The following is a 19355-nucleotide window of genomic DNA, read 5'->3' as shown; positions in this document are numbered from 1 at the left end:
TACTCTGTCCGTTAATCCTTTGAAAAATGTAACAACCTCAGTTGAAGAAATTATTTTCACAAAGTGATTTGCTAATAAAAGAGAAAACTGGCATTTCAGTTTTCAACAGAAAACTTCACTATGTGAAGAGATTTTTTTGTGCTGTTGCTTTAATAGATACAAGGCCCATTAACATTTTCAGCAAGTGGAAAACCTGTCCAGTTTGTTTCTAAATGCCATAGAAATTCCAGAATACTTTAATGAGACAATAGGCTCCCTGTGGGACTAGAAGTTTGTAATTGTTCCTTTCTTGTTATACAAGATCATTATTTTAGCCACTTCATGCAGTTTACGAAAAAGAACTTGTTGCTTCAAAAATATTTGTGAGCTTCTTTGTTCTGGCTCCCCAGTCCTCTTTAGGATAATTGTGCAGCAATTAAAAAAAATGAATTGGGGAAAATTCTTAACGACCTTTACTTATGTATTGCCTCAGTTTATTTATGTGGCCATATTTCTGGTTGTAGATGTATTTCTGGATGTACATGTAGTGAGGAAACTATAGCAATTGCCTTCACATCTGTGCCTGGGGTGTGTTTCGTATGGGATGGTATCGTTTAATATCTGACAGGATGCTTTCAATAAGGCAGTTTACCTATTTCCAGATGTTCCAGGAGACATCAGAAGATGATGCAGAGAAAAAAGAAAACACACCAAGATAACTGATACTGAAAAAAACCTGGCACATGCCTCTTTTTTTCAGTTACAGAGACTTGAACCCTGTTCCATATACCAGATCAATACCCTCCCTGCCTCGCGTTCATCTAAAAGGTCAGGGCATCATGTGATCTTCTCTGTTCATGGTAGGAAACTTGTATAGTTATAGGGAAGCACCTTGCCTCTGTGAACTAGAAGAAATGTGGACAGTCACAAGCTCTGCCTCTGACAATGCATAATGTAGCCTTCCATTGTAACTCCTCTAAAGAGAAAGACCCCGCTGCAGTGCTTAGAAAGGGGGCTTGAAAGGAGAGATTGTATTTGCTTTTGTTTCCTAGGGTCACTTTGTTGACTTTGATTGTTTGCAATGGGGGCTGCTTTGGGGATTTTATTTGTTTTTTCTTTTTTTCCCTCTTGAGGTAGAGGAGGTTAAGAGAGGCTGACTCTCAGCTGCCAGCCAGGACAGTGAAGTAGGCTGGAGAAATTTTAGGGGCCTTCTGGGAAAGTGTGGTATAGGCTCATGTCTGATCAGACGTAAATGAGAAATCTTGCAATAATTCTGTTATCATTGCTCTAACTGTTACAGATCAAGATCTAACAAGGACAAGGCTGGTCATATGCTATCTTTCAGGCCTCTGCCTGGTAGGACACTTAACACTTCTGTTTAAGCAGACCATTAAATTGATTAGTAGGGCAGTTCGATAATTAACAAGAGATAAAATTGTATAGTGTGTATAGAATTTAAATGCTTAAAGCTAGTGTAAGTGCCCTTCTGAACTGATTGCTAAAATATGGAGAAGGTCAGCTAACAATGAACTTTAAAAACTTCGTGTTATACTCACATAGAAATTAATACTCAAAAATATGAGGAGTTTGTTCTACAGTAAGCTATATGTTCTTGTATATACCCAGTTGAGAAAATAGCTTAACTGTAAAACTCTGTAATTAAAGTTTGAAATGACCGTCAGACAACAGTAGAATAGCTCCCTTCACAAATACACTCAATTGTCTTTTTTTTGAGTGAAGCCAAGTGGCATCTGAGGAAAATAGACTGAGAAAACTGAGCATTAGCATGCACCCCACTGGGACTGATCTGCTGTATGAAGCAATTAGTTCTCTAAAATGAAGACTGTGTAAGTCAGTGCAAGCCACAGCACAGGCTTGTATGAGATTACTTTAATAATTTTAAGAACAACTATATAAACTTGTGAACTGCACCCTGGATTAATTGAATTAGTATAAATACAGGACTGCTGTATTAAAAATCAAAATGAAGCAAAAAAAACCCTTATGATCATCACTTCTAGCTATAATAAATACAATCTATAATAAATACAATGTCTATGATATCTACCTGGAAAATGAATTCTTTCAGGGATTTAGATCTGTTAGAGACTGCCATTATGCCCATTTGCTTATTTGTTTGGTTTGTATATACTGCTTGTTCTGTCTATTTAGAACACAAAACTTTGGTAATTTATCAAAATTGTGTAAATACTTCAATTTCATCACTTAACACCTCAGATGCAAGGCAGAATTATTAGCCAGTTCTTTATCATTTCAGTCTCGCAGATGTTAGAACTAAGCTGCGTTAAAGGCAGAAGCATTGCCTGCTGTCCTGAAGCTCTGATCTGACCCTTCCCTTTCAGGCTCAGCAGCAGAGGAGGTGCAAGTAGAGTAAGTTACAGATAAAAGCTCTCATGTTTGAATTGGAAGAATAAATCTGACTTGGCAACAGATTCAGGTCATCCTGGCAGGATTGGTTACTGCTTGGCAGGAACCCTCATTTTTATTGCTTCTACCCTGCATAAATTGCAAATATTTGAGGATGTGTTCCAAACTGAATCACCAAAGTGGTGATATTTATCTGACAAAGAACTGGCACTCCTTAGTAAATCTGGTCACATGCTATCACAGGAACCCCTTCAAAAGAATTATTAGATTTCTTCTTAAAAAAAATAGCTCTGCATTTATCCCTTCAAATTGTCTCTGCTCTGTCTTGCTTGTGGATAAGTCTTTCTCAATTTCCAGACTTGATTTGTAGCCAGCTAATGTATCTGTGTTATCTTCTGTTGTCCCTTTTTTAAAATTAGCTTTTCTCTCATCTTCGGACAGTTCCTTCAGATCTCTTTGGTAGTATGTATATTTGTACGTGGTTAGAAAGGAGGTGCTCAGAATCAAATCTTTCCTTGGCCGGTATTTTTCAGGTTGAAAGCAGGTTTGCTTGTTCATACTCCTTTTCCAAAAGCTCCGATGTCCTTGGTCATCCTACACACGCTGGCTCACGTAGACACATACTTATTTCCTGGGCTTTGAGCTGGTTGGCTGCAAAGCAGCAGTAGGCCAGTATGAAAGCCAGTCTTGCCTTCTAAAATAGGTCTCTCTCAGCATCCCTGATCCTTTTAAACATTGTATGGTCTGATTGAATTTAGGTCTGTCTGCACATAGCAGGTAGGAGTACATTAAGTAGCACTCATGACTTGTGTTTGAGTCAGTTCTTCTCGAATGTGCATAATTGGAATTTACTCCACTCTTCTGATGGTCCTGGCCAGCGTACTGTACAATGGCATTACCACTTCCCGATCTGCTAAAACCTTTACCCAGTACTTCCCAGGACTGCACTTGCTATTTTCATATTAGCAGTTCATAGCCACTCTGCATTTGATGAATACACCCTAAGTGCTTTTCTCCTATTTCATCTCCTTCAGACAAGAAAGAGAATAAATCAGCTCACACAGAGCTCTGTGTAACCAAGGCTAGGCTGCGTTCAGTATCCAAGCTATCTCGTTTAAAGCCAGACAGGGCACCTCTACATTGTGCTGCCCTGTGCCATGTGAATGCCTCTAAAGCATGGATGTGCTCCCTCAGCAGCCCAGGAAAGTCCCAGTGCCATGCCTGAGTTTATTTCCAGACACTGCCTCAGAGCATAATCTGTTAATCAAACACAAAAGCTTGGTGAGTCATACGCAAAAAGCAATTTCCCTGACCAAAGCAGCCTGCAGTCCCTGAAGGCCTTTCTTTTTGCCTCTCACAGCCCAGCACTCCCCAGAGGACATGTCCTTCCCCGAGTCCCCTGCTGAGTCATGTCACAGACAGGCAGTGCTTAACTCTTCCTTGGCCGTTCAGCTTTTAGGATAGAGTTTACGTGCTCTGGGCAAGAATCTTGGCTGCCATACACTCTCGTAGCTCCCCTTAAGTGCAGCGGGTTTATACCAGATGAAGATCCAGCTGGGAGGCTTGGTTGCACCCCAACTTCACAGTTTTCAAGGGAGAGAGGAAAAAAGATCCCCTGACGATTGTTGCAGGAAATAAGAGAGTCCGAGAGTAAAAAGAGGGCGTTATTTCGCAGTGACTCTTTCCCCTTCCCTCTCCTCCAAAACTGACTGTGGTGCACTGAGTGTAACAGATGCTGCCCTAATGCTTGTTCAGCTTGTCCACTCTGCAATGTTCACCTGAGTGTTTGGTTTCCAATTTCCTCTGCTATAACTGGAAAAATAGCACCTTCAGGAAGTGCAGCTGACTTCTCCAAACACCACAGAAAAGTTTTCCTTGATGCCAGTAGATGTCTTCTCTTGCAGTTTTCTTACTACGCTCGTGTACTTTGTACCACCTTCAAATACGGTTATGTGGCATCAAAGCACTTTGGAAGTGTGGATTCTGCTCACATTCAGTGCCAGACAGGTTTCTTGTGCAAGAATAGGTATGAATTATTTTTGAAAATATTGTAGGCTTTGGGCTGCAAATACCTCTGGGCTGCAAAAATATGCCCTGGAAACAATCATTTCTTAGTGATGCTGTTGGTTCTCACAGATGTCGTTTTGCTGGGTGGTATCTTTTAGATCATTTGTTCTCTTCGGCTGTGAGGTTGGGCTTAGTGTTTACAACAGCAAAATATAATGAGCAGAAAGGGTGCTTTCATGAAAGAATACTGAGCTGTGAGTGCTGTCAGTCAGTACGCAACTGGGCCACCAGACCTAGGCCTGGCCTGTGCCTTTAGGCCAGACCCTTTCAGGAAGTCAGTAACTTATGCTCTGTGTTTATACTTCAACCTGTGTTAAGTTAGTATTAATAAGATGATTAGATTAGTAAGTTTTCTTCTGTTCATGCTTTTCATATTGACTTTTCAATGTCCATGACGTTTAGTTTTTACTTTTGAATTGTTTAAGTAAACAGAACACAATGTTTAATTTTTATTTTTTTTAACTATTTTTCCTTTCTTTTATGTGATTATCTCAGTATGAGAAGTTTCCAATCCTGCAGGTTTAAAGTTGTATTTTAAAGCAAAGAAATGTAAAGAAATTTCAATCTTTCTATTGGAACTAAAACAGATAGCAGTGTATCCATTTATAATAGATTCTGTAATAATCGTATGTTTAGATTAGGTTAAACATACTGGCTTTATAAAGAGACAGGATCCCTTGAAAAGGAATCAATCAAACAGACTTTGAAGCTAGAGAGATGCAAGACTCCAGTGTCAAATCCAGTGTTAGGAGACATGCTTCATTTCCTGCTGCAATCCAAGTTATGCAGTTCTTTGAGGACACACTGCGTGGAGTTCTGCATGATAAGCAGCATAAGCGCGTGTGTGTCTGTGTGTGTGTACAGATGGATGTTAAAGCAGATTAATTCAATTTCAAGGAAATATTTTGTAACCATGTCTATCACTTCAGTGAAGCAATCGATCAATTTATTCAAAGACTGCTAAATCCTATTAAAAGTAAAATTAAGTGTTCAAGTGAGTTGTTTTTTTTTTTGCCATTTATGAATTTTCCCAGGTTCAGGAAGCATCTAGTTAGTATTTGTATGTGGAAATTTACATTGTGTAAAAAATCAGATGTGTGGAGAGCTTTATTTTTTTTGTTTTAAACAATGCCTATCTATTTAGACACCCCCTTTGAAGGTTTTCATATACTATTCATATACTATTTCTGATAGCATGGTGCCTGCTTCTCTATCTGGGTGAAAGCTGAAGGGTAATAGAGATGATGTGGTTTTGTCGGGGCAGGGAGGAGACAGAAAACCTTTTCTGTTTCTACCACAAAGCAGTTTTTACGAGGGGAATGGCTTTGGAATCCAAAGGAGAGGACAGTGGTTGTGTGCCCCTGCGGTCAGGGTGAGAGTGTGCAGCGGGACCGGAGTCAGCATGGAGATCTCACCTGCTCCTCCACGGCCCTGGGAAGAGACTGTTCCTCCTTTCAGCTGCAGAACTCCGTTTGCATACTTCATTTGTGAACCATGGGCATTCTGAGCACTGGGACCCCACGTACTTGCAACTAACATGGATAGCCCTTTAAACAAAAGGTACTAATCCAAAAGTAGCTAAATGACTTGAAGGATTAGAAAAGAGACTTAAGAGCGACTTGCATAGCCACAGTGCTGTTTTGGAGCTTAGTCGAATTCCACAGAAATTAGTGAAACGTTTGAGTTCATAGGTTGAGTTCAGTTCTCCGGCTTTGGGGAGGAAGGCATGCTAAGCCCAATATCAGCCTTTATTCCTAGATTTTTGAAATACAAATATTAGGACCACTTTGCACTAAAATTAGTACAAACCAGTGTCAGATCTTCAGAAAGAAGTTCAGTGTTAAGATCTTCAGAAAGCTGTAGAAAAATGTTTCATGGAATTGCCTCAAAATACTTCAGTGATCTTGTTCATCCAATTATAAAAGTATTGGTCATATGAATCAGTTTTAGGCTTTAAATACCCACAGTAAGTATTCTGACCTGGGGTTTTAGATAATCTTGTCTCTGTGGGGGGTGAACTAGCCAGTTTGAGTCAAGAAGAAAATAGGTGGTGTTTTTTTTGTGCATTTCTCCTATTTATCTGACAGTCATTTAGTTAAATGTTAATCATCTTCTGCAGGATGAAAAACAACACGTTTTCTACTCTAATATTTGACCTTTTAAACATGCACTGTTTTTGATTCAGGATACATTCATTATCCCTTGTCTTCCTGAGTTAGATTGAAAATGCAGAAAACTAATTAGAGAATAGATCAATAATGTCAGAATTTCACTCAACTAGCATACATTATAAAATACTGATTTATCTAAATTACTGTGGGTGGTGGTTTTCTGGAAGAGACAGAAAATGAGAAGAGGATTGCTAGTGAAAATGGCTGAGAAAAGGAGAGATACAAAAGTCAGATTATTTTTTCTTTCATTTTTATGTTACAATATTTTTGGAGGCTTTAGACTAAGACAATAAGTAATAGAGAAATGAAGCATGAGAAGAGTGAAACCTTTTCTGCTCCTAGAAGATATTATATCTTGTGAGATGAGGCCCCTTAGGAAGAGATTTGCCTATGATTTCTAATAGATTAAGGATTCCAATCCAGGAAGATAGTGGATGATTTTAAAAAGAATAGGTCATTTATGTTTGGTTTTGGATTATCGCGCTACAAATCAACATTCAGACCTGGGTCCTGCTGTAAGTTTCTCTGAGCCACTGGATATGTTGTTCAGTTTGCTGTGCTATTTCCATTTCTCACTTGTAAAGGAAGAATTACAGTGCATCCCTCCTCTTGCTCCCTTCTCTTTGTCTCTTGGTACCTGCCCAAGATCGCAGAACTGTGCCTTGCTGTACAGCTGTTTACTGACTAACCCAGTAGGAAACCAATTTGAAACTCCTGGATGCCACCATATAAAAATAATACTGTTCTCCTCTTGAGATGTTCAACTTAGATGACTGTCACTAGCAATTACATTCAGCATTATATGGGAAGATGCCAAGACCCCCAGGGTATGCAGGATTATCCAATTATTCTACTGTAAATGAAAGCCAAGCACTGATTACTGGTATTTACATACTAATAATCAGGGTTTCTGGTTGGAATGAACTGAAATGTGTTTATCCACGGATGATTTTACTGGTCATGCATACAGTTTACAAATGACAATCTTTTAGCTGTAAATATAAGTAAGAATCTGCTAAATTTAGTCAGACATTTTCAGAATCATTGTGCCATTTCTTGCTTCTGGGCATATCCATGTAAACGTAGTAGCTTCAGTGGAACAATGTGGTTGCAATGAGAGGCAGAATTTGGCTACCAGAGGTCTATCTTCTGTTTGTTAGTGTGCTAAGTGTAAAATAATAATAATAATAAGGGTTGTGGAAGAAATGACCTCTTAGGATCTTTTTTGAAATCCAGATGACTCAGTGTTTAAAGCAGCACTTCCCTTCTCTCAGCCTCGTGCACTTACAGGTTATAATTTAGAAGTTAAATTTTTCTGGGGACTGAAGCTGGAGAGGCAAAGTACAGACATTTGAAGGCACAAATCCTGCAGTGCCCCAGTTCCTACTTAAACACTGACGTGGCATCTGATTGACCTTACTGGATTTTTGCCCAGACACAGAGTCTTCCATCTTTAGGGAGGTTGCTGCAGAGGCCATGTGTCAATCTGTGAAGGGTCTCGAGCAGTTTGGATCCAGCAAGCTCACAGGAGCACACTGCCCTTGTTGGGTTCCATTGGATATCTGTCTGCATGCAGAGGGCTTGCAAGATTAGAATTGAAAACGGACTTTTGCTCTGAGGAAGAAAGAGGCATCTCAGTGTTATCTGTCTCTTGTGAAAACCACAGGCTGGAAGAGTGTGCCATGAAGACAGAATCCTTTCGCTGACTCCGTGCCTATCCCTGCAAATATGCTTCCATCAGAATTTGACCCACATCAGTTGGAATTCTAAGGGACACCTGTATGAGTTCGGGCGAATACGTGCGTGAAGTAGAGCAAAAGCTAGCTTTGGTACAAATAGTTTGCACGCTCCCTTTTCTAGCCTGACAAGCTTCTGCTCTTGTTCCAGTTGCTCTAATTTAGGAGTAGTTATAGCGATGTGATACCTGTGTGTGTCAGTGGATGCATGTATATGTTTGTGTAGATGGGAGGAAGTCAGGCCTGCCTGTCATGGAGCAAGATGACTTCTCTTTTTCAGCATTGTAATTTTCTTTGTGGTATTAGAAAGGAACAGTTCTGTTTCAAAGCTCAGAAATTAAAAACATGACATGAAATTTGCGTATTATATACTGCAAGAACTTCTTACAAGATCAGGGTAGAAAAGAACAGGCTCACAATGTGGACGCTGGGGAAGCTGAGAGGATATGTACTCGAGAACTATTTCCCTGTTCAAGCTTTAGGCCATTTGCTCCCCTTCAACAAAGGATTACTTTTGAAGATGGGGCACTGGCCTAAATGAACCTGTTAGTGTGACTCATGGCTATTCCTGCATTCTGAATCATCAGTAGTAATTTTTGTTATTAATACGAGGTAAAACAGATTTGCTTTACTATGCAGTATTTGTCACACCAAATTGCTCTCACCTACTGCAACTATAAGAAATTGTGATCACTGAGAAACAGTATATGGTGCACTGACTCGACTAGACCTTCTGTATTATGACCACAAAAACCTGAAGAATAAAAGCTGTATCTAAGTACCAGCAGAACCAAGTACATTTCACATTATCTGCCAGACATTTTGTTCTGGAATAAGGTGCTGTGAGGCCTTCCTGTGAACAGAGGAGGTTAGAATTGCACGTGGAAGCAGCTGAGGTATAAGGTGCTGATATTACTGATGAGTCCTTGGGGAAAATGCAAAGTAGAAAGCGAGAAATATTCCCGATGTGCTCTTTCAGTTATCATTTTTGGTGTTCCTTGTAAATTAATATAATTTCCCTTAAATTACACTGTCTTTGTTAAGAGAACAAGGAGAACACTTTTCTAATACAATTTTGATAGATTAATTTAATTTTATTCCTGCAGTTACTTTGTCTTCAGGATATCCTTTTGATTTAAGTGTATTTTTTCCTATGACTGAATTGCATTGCACTGGTAAGAAATTAGTTTGGGAAATGCTTGCACATATTTGGTGATGGATTTTGCCATGTCACGAGTGAATTGGTAACTGCAAAGTCTGTCAACCAATTTCTGTGTCAGTGAACTAACATACTGATGTGCTTGCAGGGTCAAGCTGTTGCTCAGCTCTGCTCGACTATTCCCAATGTTACTGTTTTCGGAACAGCTTCATCTTTCAAACATGAAGCAATCAAAGACTCAGTAACTCACCTGTTTGACAGAAATGCAGACTATGTGCAAGAAATAAAAAGGTAATCTTTTTTCCCTCCCCACTAAGTAGTATCTGGCAAAATATATATTCCCCATAGCAACTGGCATAATACTATGAAAAACATAATACTATGAAAAACACTGGGTTAATCATATTTATGGGAAGAGATCACATTTTTGAGTTCAGGAACTGAATTAAAATAAAGATACTATATAAAACTGTCTAGATCTGCACTACAGGAGACAAAATAGCAAGCATCTCCATATTTCTTTATAAGCAACATAAGCTTTGTTTGTCCATGTTCATGCTTGGATGTCTGCTGCCAGCAAACTAAACACAGTAGAAAAGAATACAGATGCTAACAGAAGACTACTTCACTGCATCTAATCTGCATATGTAGTAGCTCAGATTCAGTACTCAATTCAAGGTAAGAAGAGTACTCAATTCAGAGTAAGAATTTTTCAGTGGATCTGTAAGTTATCCAGGTTTTAGAGGAATTTTCTGGTATGATTCCATCTGCTTGTGTTTTTGCCTTCTGCCAGGGACTGATACCACAGCATGTGATGTCTGTTTTGATTTCAGATCCTTAGATTTTGTTTGTTTGCATTCAGATTAGAATCATCCTGTTGCCTTCTGAAGTCCTGTGTGCTTCTGTTTCTATTTACATGCTTTCAGATACTTTGTTTTCAAGTCCGTCTAACTGCTTTTAGATACTGACGTTGATAAAGGTGGCAAACTTTGGAATTAATAAGAAGATCTTAGGAAAAAAAATGTCTTTTTTGTTTTGCTTGTCAGATAGATAAGAGAAAATGTTTTTCCCTGCATCTCGTATCTGTCAAAATACTAGGTTATCTAACTGGGCATGACAAAGAAATTTCTCAAAGGGGCACCCCAAGGTAATAGAGTTCACAGACTTCCTGTCAAACTTCTTCATTCCTCACAATGATGGCAATGTCTCCTATTGCAAAGTGAGATTTCTTTCTTGCTTTTTAGAATCTCAACAGAAGGAGTAGATATTGTTTTGGATTGTCTGTGTGGAGAAAATACTGGGAAAGGCCTCAGTCTTCTTAAACCACTTGGGACTTACATTTTATATGGTGAGTGGAAACAGCCAGGTATATATTTCAAAACTAAAACTTTGCTAAGCTTAGAATCTCTTAAAATCACCCCTTCCAAAACTGGACGTGTATCTAGGTGGCTACCATGTGATAATTTATCAATTCAGCCATTTCCAGTAAAGGATTTTAGTGAAGATAAGCATGGACTAAATTATTGAGAAACAATAGCTAATACAAAGAAAGTCTATAAAAATATAAATCCAACAAATGAAAATGAATGTATGTTTCAGATTGTTAAATGTTAGATAATGCAAGAGAAATGTAGGAGCAAACTTGGATCTCTCATTCCTCACATCATAGGAATTGCTCTGTGGCCAAGGAAACTCTTAACATAGTTCTTGTGGGAGGAGAACTTAGTGGAAGCTTTCAGGAGGAAACCTATTGTTTCTATTCAACATGACTTTGAGGAATTCAAGCTCAGGTTTCTGTTCACAAATTTCTAATCATGTACATTGAGTGATCACATACCCAGTAAACGTGTTGTCCCTGCAGTTCTGCCAGGTTGCCATGTTGTTGATGGTGGAACCACAGTCAGCCAAGCCTCTGTGTGTAGGAGACAGCTGAAGGGATTGCTCAGTTCTGCAAATGAAGAACACATCCGTATTGTAGTGGAAAATGCAATGGCATCACTGATAAGCATGCCTGCTTCCTTAGACTTTCATCTAGTGGCAGTAACAAAGAATATGTTGTGACTTAAATATCTGCATGGACCGTACAAGCTGCCTGTTTATAATGAAGTCCCTGCCAGTGAATTGCCATTATATTTGTTTTATATTTGTTAGCAGGTTAAAATGTACGATGTATGTATGTTCACACGTGGTAGTCAGGCCTTTGATAGTCAGATAACTGTATCTGTTGATGAAAGAGAGGACATCTGTGTAGTGACCAGTGCTAATTATTTGTCTGAGACTAATGGCATTTTACTGGAAATAAATGGGGAGCTATAGAAGAGATTTGGTGTCAGAATGCCTAGTAGCACTGAAACTGTTCTTGCTTTTGAAAGATTTAATAGTTTATGTTTTTGTCATCCCAGAATATCTATTAACTTCTAGGGTTCTGTCCCTTGGCCTCTTTGTTATTTATTCCCAAAGTAAAAGGACATCTACTAATCCCTTTTCAACCTGGGGAGAATTTTTTTTCTTGCAAATGGAAAACAGTTTCTTGGAATAGAAACAATTCTACCTATAATAAATGGTCTGCTTGTCAGCATGTATTAACTCGTGTGTCTATGTACTCATCTTTTACAGGTTCATCTAACATGGTTACTGGGGAGACAAAAAGCTTCTTCAGTTTTGCAAAATCAGTAAGTGTTCTAGTGCTGTGATTCTGCTCTACTTTCCTCTGACTTCAGTCTTTCCTGAACTTCATCTCCATTAAGTTGTTACTTCTGATATTGCTAAAAAGTTTTATGACTGCAATGTGGTGTGACATGTTTTATTCTGATATGACAGCTAGACAGGAATTGGAGCTGTGTGCAGTACGTATTTAAATTGTTAGCTATCAGACATGTATCTCCTATCACAGCTAAGTTTAGCTAGACTGCATTGTTTATTCACTTACGGCAGAATATCATATCCATGGATATGGACAAGCGTACCCTGCATGTTCCTCATTTCTGAAAACGCTGCAGTGAATTAAAGGAGATAGTTCTCTTAAGACTGGGCTTGCCAGTCATTTCCAGCTTTTCAAAAGTTAGTTCTATACAGAAATGCATTTTTCAGGTCTCCATGTTCAAGTAACATCAAAGAGATTATGATGTTACATTTGTTTTCTAGTTGACGATGTCAACAAACACAAATTTCAAAGAATTTTTTTTCAGTGTATTGAAAAAAAAATCTGCTCAGAAATTCTAGAAACTGTAAAGGTGACAAATATATCAAATAAACTGCTAGAGAGAAATAACTTAACCAGGTATGAAAGAAATTCCTTCAGATTAGAAAAACAGAGGGAGACGTCTTTGCTGAATATCTATCATATAATCTTTCTGCCAAGAGCTCATTTACAGCTTCCAGCAACAACCCCTTCCCAGGAGAAATTAACTTCAAAAGTCTCTATGTAATTGAAAACAAGATAAATCAAAGACTCTAGCAAAAGCGTGTATGTTTTTTTGCTTCCTGCATTTTCTTAATAGTTATAGTGGCACAATCTTTGTTATTGTCACACCTTTGAGAATGAAATCAAGATAATCTTAACTACTCAGCCTTTTTTACTATTTATATAAACGTATCCAGATGTGTATAATTTGTAGGGTAGCTTGGCCCAAGGAAATAAATTTCAACTGAAATTTTCAGGTAGTACTGGTATTTATTGAGTAAATAAATGTCAATAAAATGAATTTCATATGCATAAAATTTCATATAGAGTATAAGTAGTTTCTATATTTATATAATTAGTACCACAAAACTAACTCATCAAAATTATATCAATGTTAATTAAAGTTGATGCATTCAAATAAAACTTGCTAGAAAACAGAATCTCAGGCTCTTGGGCTTAAATGAGATAAAATAATTTTCTGATCTATTATGCTTAAAAATGGCAAATGTGATAATGGATGAAAAGCAAATGGAAGCTAGCAGTGCATGGCTTCCTTTTGAGAATAGTCAACAGCTGCTTGCAAAGGTTAGGGAAACTAGCGTGGCTCTCTTGAAATAACAAAGAAGGACAGGAGATCTAAGAAGGGAGTTCCAGATCCTTTATATCTAGCACCAAGTCCTAAAACCTGACAACAAAAATGTGTTTTATTTCTGCATGTCAGTCAGCAGCTGCCTGCTTTTTTGCCTGTTAAATAAATCCTTACCGCTTCTCTTGGCTTTTACTGGAGAACTGACAGATGAGTCATGTATCATATCTGCATAGACAGTTTTCTTTGTCAACTTTTTAGTACAGTTCTTGAAGAGTGTTTTTCTAAACCTGCTGCTGTTTATTCCTTTCCAGTGGTGGCAGGTTGAGAAGGTAAATCCTATCAAGCTGTACGAGGAGAACAAAGTCATTGCTGGATTTTCTCTGTTGAATCTACTTTTCAAACAGAATCGAGGTGGCCTGATCAAGGGTGTAATGGACAAACTCCTAAATCTATATAACAATAAGAAGATCAAGCCTGTGGTTGATTCATTATGGGCTTTGGAAGAGGTAGGAGCAAAAATTTCTTTCCCCGTGTTGATTTTTTTGAATATACACATTTTTAGATGTAAAATTAGTTCTAAAAAGTTATTCACACATTTCTTCAGTAAATATTTCTGGAGTTTCAAATATTCTGTGCTACATTCTTGAAAATACTAATTAAAATGTGTTTTTTTCAATCTTAGAAAATTGTTCCTGTTTCCTAAGTGCATGGAACTTGTGACTAACTAGTGGCTGTGTCTGAACACATCAGCTTGTATTAGCATGCATCCATGAGGAAACAGTAATCATCAGATTTAACAAAATACTGTATTAATGTATTATAGTTCTGAATGGTCTGTGGTCAGGGTTTGGAGGCCAACTTGTTGCTTATTCAAGCGACACTAAAGAACCACCACTGTGATGGATGCAGGTAAGATACCTGGGCTGCGTGGTGGGACTCCACAGCCTGCGACAGTTCTTGGAGCAGGATGCATTGCAGGGTGCTCTGGGGCTTCTAGGTGCCTCGGCCAGGTTTTATGGCAGGAAGGTGTGCACTGCGTCAGGTCATGCTGGTGAAGGAACTGTAAGTAACTCCATCCTATCACTACATCTGCTCCTAGTGTACTCCAACATGGCACCTCTTGTGGTACAGGAGATGCAGGTGGTCTAGCACTATGTGGACTCTGTTTGTTCCTCTCCAGCAAAATGGAAAGGAATGACACTTTGACCAGGAAGCCTTTATCTGTGTCTTCCCCAAGGAATCTCTCTAAAATGTCTGTCTAAGGCTGCACTGTCGCTAATGGCAAGTAAATAACACCTTGGCCTTACCAGCCCATGGCATGGGAGTGGCATTCAGCTGTTTGGTAATTATCACCAAATGCAAGTCTAACTACTTAAGGGAAATCAGATGTTGTGATAAAGAGCAGCTGGCTCAGAGCTCAGGCAGGACAAAATTGCTCTGTCCCTGTCAAAGGGAGAGCACTTTGAAGAGCAGTGTAAAATAGAACTGTGATCAAATGCAGGTTTTTGATATGTTTTCACAGAATCACAGAATTGAATAATCTTACAGAGTGTTTTAAAAAGGTAAATGGCACAAGGCTGAAGAGAGGTATTCTACTATTTTTTTGTTCTGGTACTTTTCAGGTATTAGTAAGAAAAGGATCATTAAAATAGTAATGGTGTCCGTGATCAAGATATTTTGGGCTCAAACGTGAAAAGTTATACATGGCAGGCCAATCTTAATTGTCAACATGATGGGAATTTTCTGGGAGACTTCTGTTTGATAACATTTCATCTAACATTTGGCAGTAACATGCACCATTCCTACCATTAGATTGAGAAATGTGTAAATACATCTGTTAAAGAGTGCAGTCTACAAAACTATAACTCATTTATCACGCCCGCTCATTTTTCATGAGCTGTCTGGCAATTTACAAAGGAAATTACTGGCTAGTGTCTTCAGGGATGTAACAGTGCCAGAGGTGTCCTCAATTGATTGCAAAGTATTACTGAATTATTATTCATTCTGGGCATTATTGTTTTGGGGATATATTTTTGTGGGTATGGAAATAACTTAGGTTGGACTATCAAGATAAAGATAATATGATGCATAGACAAATTTGCTATCATAGCTGAGGACTAAATGGAACCAGACTTAGGAAAGGTTGGTATATATTTTTGTTCTGTTTTGAAAGATCGTTTGTTTATTTATTTATTATTTAACTCCATAGCTGTATATCGTCCTACCCTTCAGTTTGATATTTAGTTGCTTTTCATTTCCTGTTGAGTAAGCCTGATTTTCTTGAACTGTCCACTTTTATTTGACCGTTCTCAGGCTTATTCATTAGACAGTAAATCAATATGACCAATTTTTACCACTGCTGTTTCCTGAGGAAATTTCCTGACCCTCACAAGCATTGAGAATAATTGTGCTTGACTAGAGAGCGGCAGAAATGTGTACTCCCTGCATGGCATTTGAAAAGGAATGATTTGAATAGTTTTCTGTGGCAGAATGTCACTCTCTTCAAAGGATCACAGGAGAGTCATTTGTCCTCTGACTAGAAACTGTCTCCCAGAGTTAAGCTTGAATCCTGTAAGTGACATAAAAAAATATTAAAAGGAAAAATCTCAGAGGAGACTTAACCATGGGACACCTTTCCAAATGTTTAATAATATTCATCACCTATTTATGTCATCACATACTTAAAAGTTTTGATCTATATATGAAAGACATATCTCTATCATGCCTCTTTACCTTCTTTATTCATTCTGCATCTGTGTTTGTTCTCATGTATTTCTTCTTTCTGGAAATTCATAAATGAATGCAGATTCTCTAAAGCCAGCATGGAAGGCACCTGCTTTTTGTTCAAAACTATATTACAATACAAACATTTATCTTTTCAGTCCTGTATCAGTTGCAATGGTCATCTGTGTATCAGTGCTGAAAAGCATCTTTGCAGTCTTTAGAAGAGGATGTTATATCTGGAGTGGTGTTCCTCTTTGCTGCTTAAGGCTGGTTGCCACAGGACAACTTGCTGTACGATAAGCCCAAAATTCAGAGCTTTATGTTCTAGGCCTTATGAAAACGGTCAGAGGAAGGTTTGCAGCCATTGTAATAGGTCCCCATGAATGGTAAAAAAACATTTAATTGCTGTAAAGGCCTGGTATAATTTCTTGAACAGCATCTGTTTTTACATAGTTTCTGCAGGATTACACAATTTAAGTTTGTAAGATTGTGCTGATTATAGAATATTGTAATTGGAATGAGGTATTGCATTTTAATGTGTTTCAAGTGGCAGTAATATGGGGTATAGAGAAAGTTGCTAGATGCCCATTTCTCTGTCAAGTTGTAGAGCACATAAAGTGATGACTAGGTGATTGCCAATTAATATTCAAGTTTGTGTTTGAGAATTGTTATGTAGACTTAGCTTGATACTGCTGCCATTGACACAGACAAATCTTCGTTGTTCAGTGAGATCATTCTAATTAGGATATGATCCCATCCAGTGTTTCTGTTTTAGGGCGCTATCCAAAAGCTATGGAGGTCAATCAAAGGGCTCCTAGTTTCACTGGTCTTTGTTTTAGGATGAGGATTACCCTGCCTTTTCAGTATAGTCTGCTTAAATAAATTTAGCAATTGACTGAAGGGAGTGTGGGACAGAAATCATTCTGGATGGAATTGGAGGTGACTTCATTTTCTTCTGTGCTTCAGATTATTGCTGACACAGGGGAGATCAAGTTCTAGAGTACTGACTACTCCTGTGGAGTAAAACTATTTGCACTGGTGTACTATCAGTTGGTGTTGGCATAGAAAGGTTAATTTTTTATCTCAAACTTACATCCATAAAGCCTATAAAGAAAAGTATGTTAAGTAGGCCAGTAGGGCCATTTTATGATTTTAATGCAAGAAAGATCTAACTAAGAAAAACAGTGACAAAATCCACAGAGATTTCCAAATGGAAGTCTAACAGGAATTACTCATTATGAGATGAACAAAGTCATACAATAAAGCAGCTGCCATGGAGAAGTCTCGCTGTTTTGCAGCTATTTCTTTATAAGGTCAAGTGTTTAAAAAGACTTGATAATTTATAGATGGTGCATACTTAAAATACTGTTGTGTAGTAAAACGTTGATTGTCTGGTAAGATTGCATTTCAGTAGGAATAGCAGAGTTTAAAACAGCGTTAGTATTCAGTGCATACTTGTTGAGATTTGCAGTTGTTTCTTTATCAGTAACTACATATCTAACCTTTAATTTGCAGTTAGTCACTCCTCTTTGTTCTGATCAATTCGTAGCGTGTATTTATGAATTAGCATTCTCCTGAGGGTCTGTGAGTTTTCAGCCCTACGCATTAGATTATTCCAGATTATTAAGCAGAATGGAAACTGAAGGTTCTTATAAAAAATCTGTTGTATTGAATAACTACGTACATGCTGCACTTTTCTATTAAAATTCTGTTTTCTCTTTTTTTTTTTTGTAGTTGTAAAAGAAAATACATACTCAAGGTAGAACAGGTTGTAGAGATAGAAGGTATAAGCACATCGTCGAGGTGACTTAGAGCAGTTAAAAGTAGCACTGATAACATGTAAAACAAAACTGCCAAGAATTCTTGCACATGAACTGCCAGTCATGAAAGTGACAGTGCAAAATATGCACCGTGTTTTCCTACTATCCATAGGTCCCTTTTCCTCACACTGAGCTACCTGCTTGAAAAATGACTCAGTGTGTCAGAAAGTCTTCAGATCTGGGCTATTTTGGTACATATGGGTGAACAGTGAGATTATGGAAAAACATCTTTGTTACAGTTTGGTTTTGTGTACCAAAGGATTCACTGCATTCTTCTGTCTGAAATGATTTAAAGGAGTGTGCTGTTTATATAGTAATAAAGGCATCAAAGACTTGTATGGCTTTAGGGTCAGTAAGAATGATGATAAGCCTGAAACCTATAGAATGGGGTGATTACTTAGTCTTTTTTTAAAAAAAGGTAAGAGGATAATACTACTATTATATTACTAGATCAGGCTGCTACCTGGCAGAAGGCACTGAATGTTACTCCGTGTCATTGGTTTGTAGTGGTGATGTACTAATGTCTTCAGTAACTCCTTACATAGAAAATAGTAATGCAACAACCGTAGTTCAGGTCTAGGAATATACTTTGGCACTCAGCTGTGATTGAAATCAGTGGAATCAAGGCACTGCATGCATTTATGGATCAGCCTCCACAGACTCTAATTCCTGTGCCTCATGGTCACTGCACAGAATGTTTTTGAGTGGAAGGGGGCACATTAATTTAGTTTGTAAGGATCACTGCACCCTCAGCCTCACTTTTTGTTTAATCCTGAATCATTATAAGGTCTAGCTATCTGTAAATATATATACTTTTATATATAAGTGAGATTCCTTTGTCTTGAAGCCAGAACTTTTCACTGTAGTAAATTACTAAGACAAAATCAAGCTGTGTTTAAGAATCTAAACCTGAAGGGAATGCAGTGCAACTGATCACATTGTAGTATCATTACAGAATACCTGCTGATACCATATTTTCCTTTAAAAGAATAATTTTCCTCATATGTTTCTGTTTTCACATACTTTCCATTCTCTGCATTAGCTTTCAATGTTACTAGCATGCAAAGGAAAACAGTAGAAACCTTACATCTAATATCACAGTTTTACCAAGTTGTGAGGTGAGAAAGAGGACAAAAGAACACTTTCATGCAGAATTCATACTATGTTTGGGGGGGGGGTGTGGCGCAGAGCTACCACAGTATGTCTGTTTTTAGCACTGCCCTCTGGCTTCAAAGGATTCAGGTATTGTAAATCTCTTTTTCTACTGAATGCATCCTCTGGCATAAATTACAATGCATGCTTTTAGTTATCAACAGTAT

At 38.1% G+C, this 19355-nt stretch overlaps 1 protein-coding gene across 1 annotated transcript in view; it reads left to right on the top strand.

Annotated features, from left to right (window-relative positions):
* VAT1L (vesicle amine transport 1 like) overlaps positions 1-19355 on the top strand; it is a 54055-nt gene that overhangs the window by 11500 nt on the left and 23200 nt on the right. Inside the window, exons 4-7 of the mRNA XM_048068912.2 lie at positions 9649-9791; positions 10745-10848; positions 12117-12172; positions 13804-13998. Coding sequence (XP_047924869.1) covers positions 9649-9791; positions 10745-10848; positions 12117-12172; positions 13804-13998 — 498 coding nt within the window. The remainder of the gene's footprint in view (positions 1-9648; positions 9792-10744; positions 10849-12116; positions 12173-13803; positions 13999-19355) is intronic.

Source organism: Anser cygnoides, chromosome 12 (genome assembly GCF_040182565.1).
Source record: "Anser cygnoides isolate HZ-2024a breed goose chromosome 12, Taihu_goose_T2T_genome, whole genome shotgun sequence".
Taxonomy (NCBI): Eukaryota; Metazoa; Chordata; class Aves; order Anseriformes; family Anatidae; genus Anser; species Anser cygnoides.
This window is presented reverse-complemented; position numbering and strand designations above follow the sequence as displayed.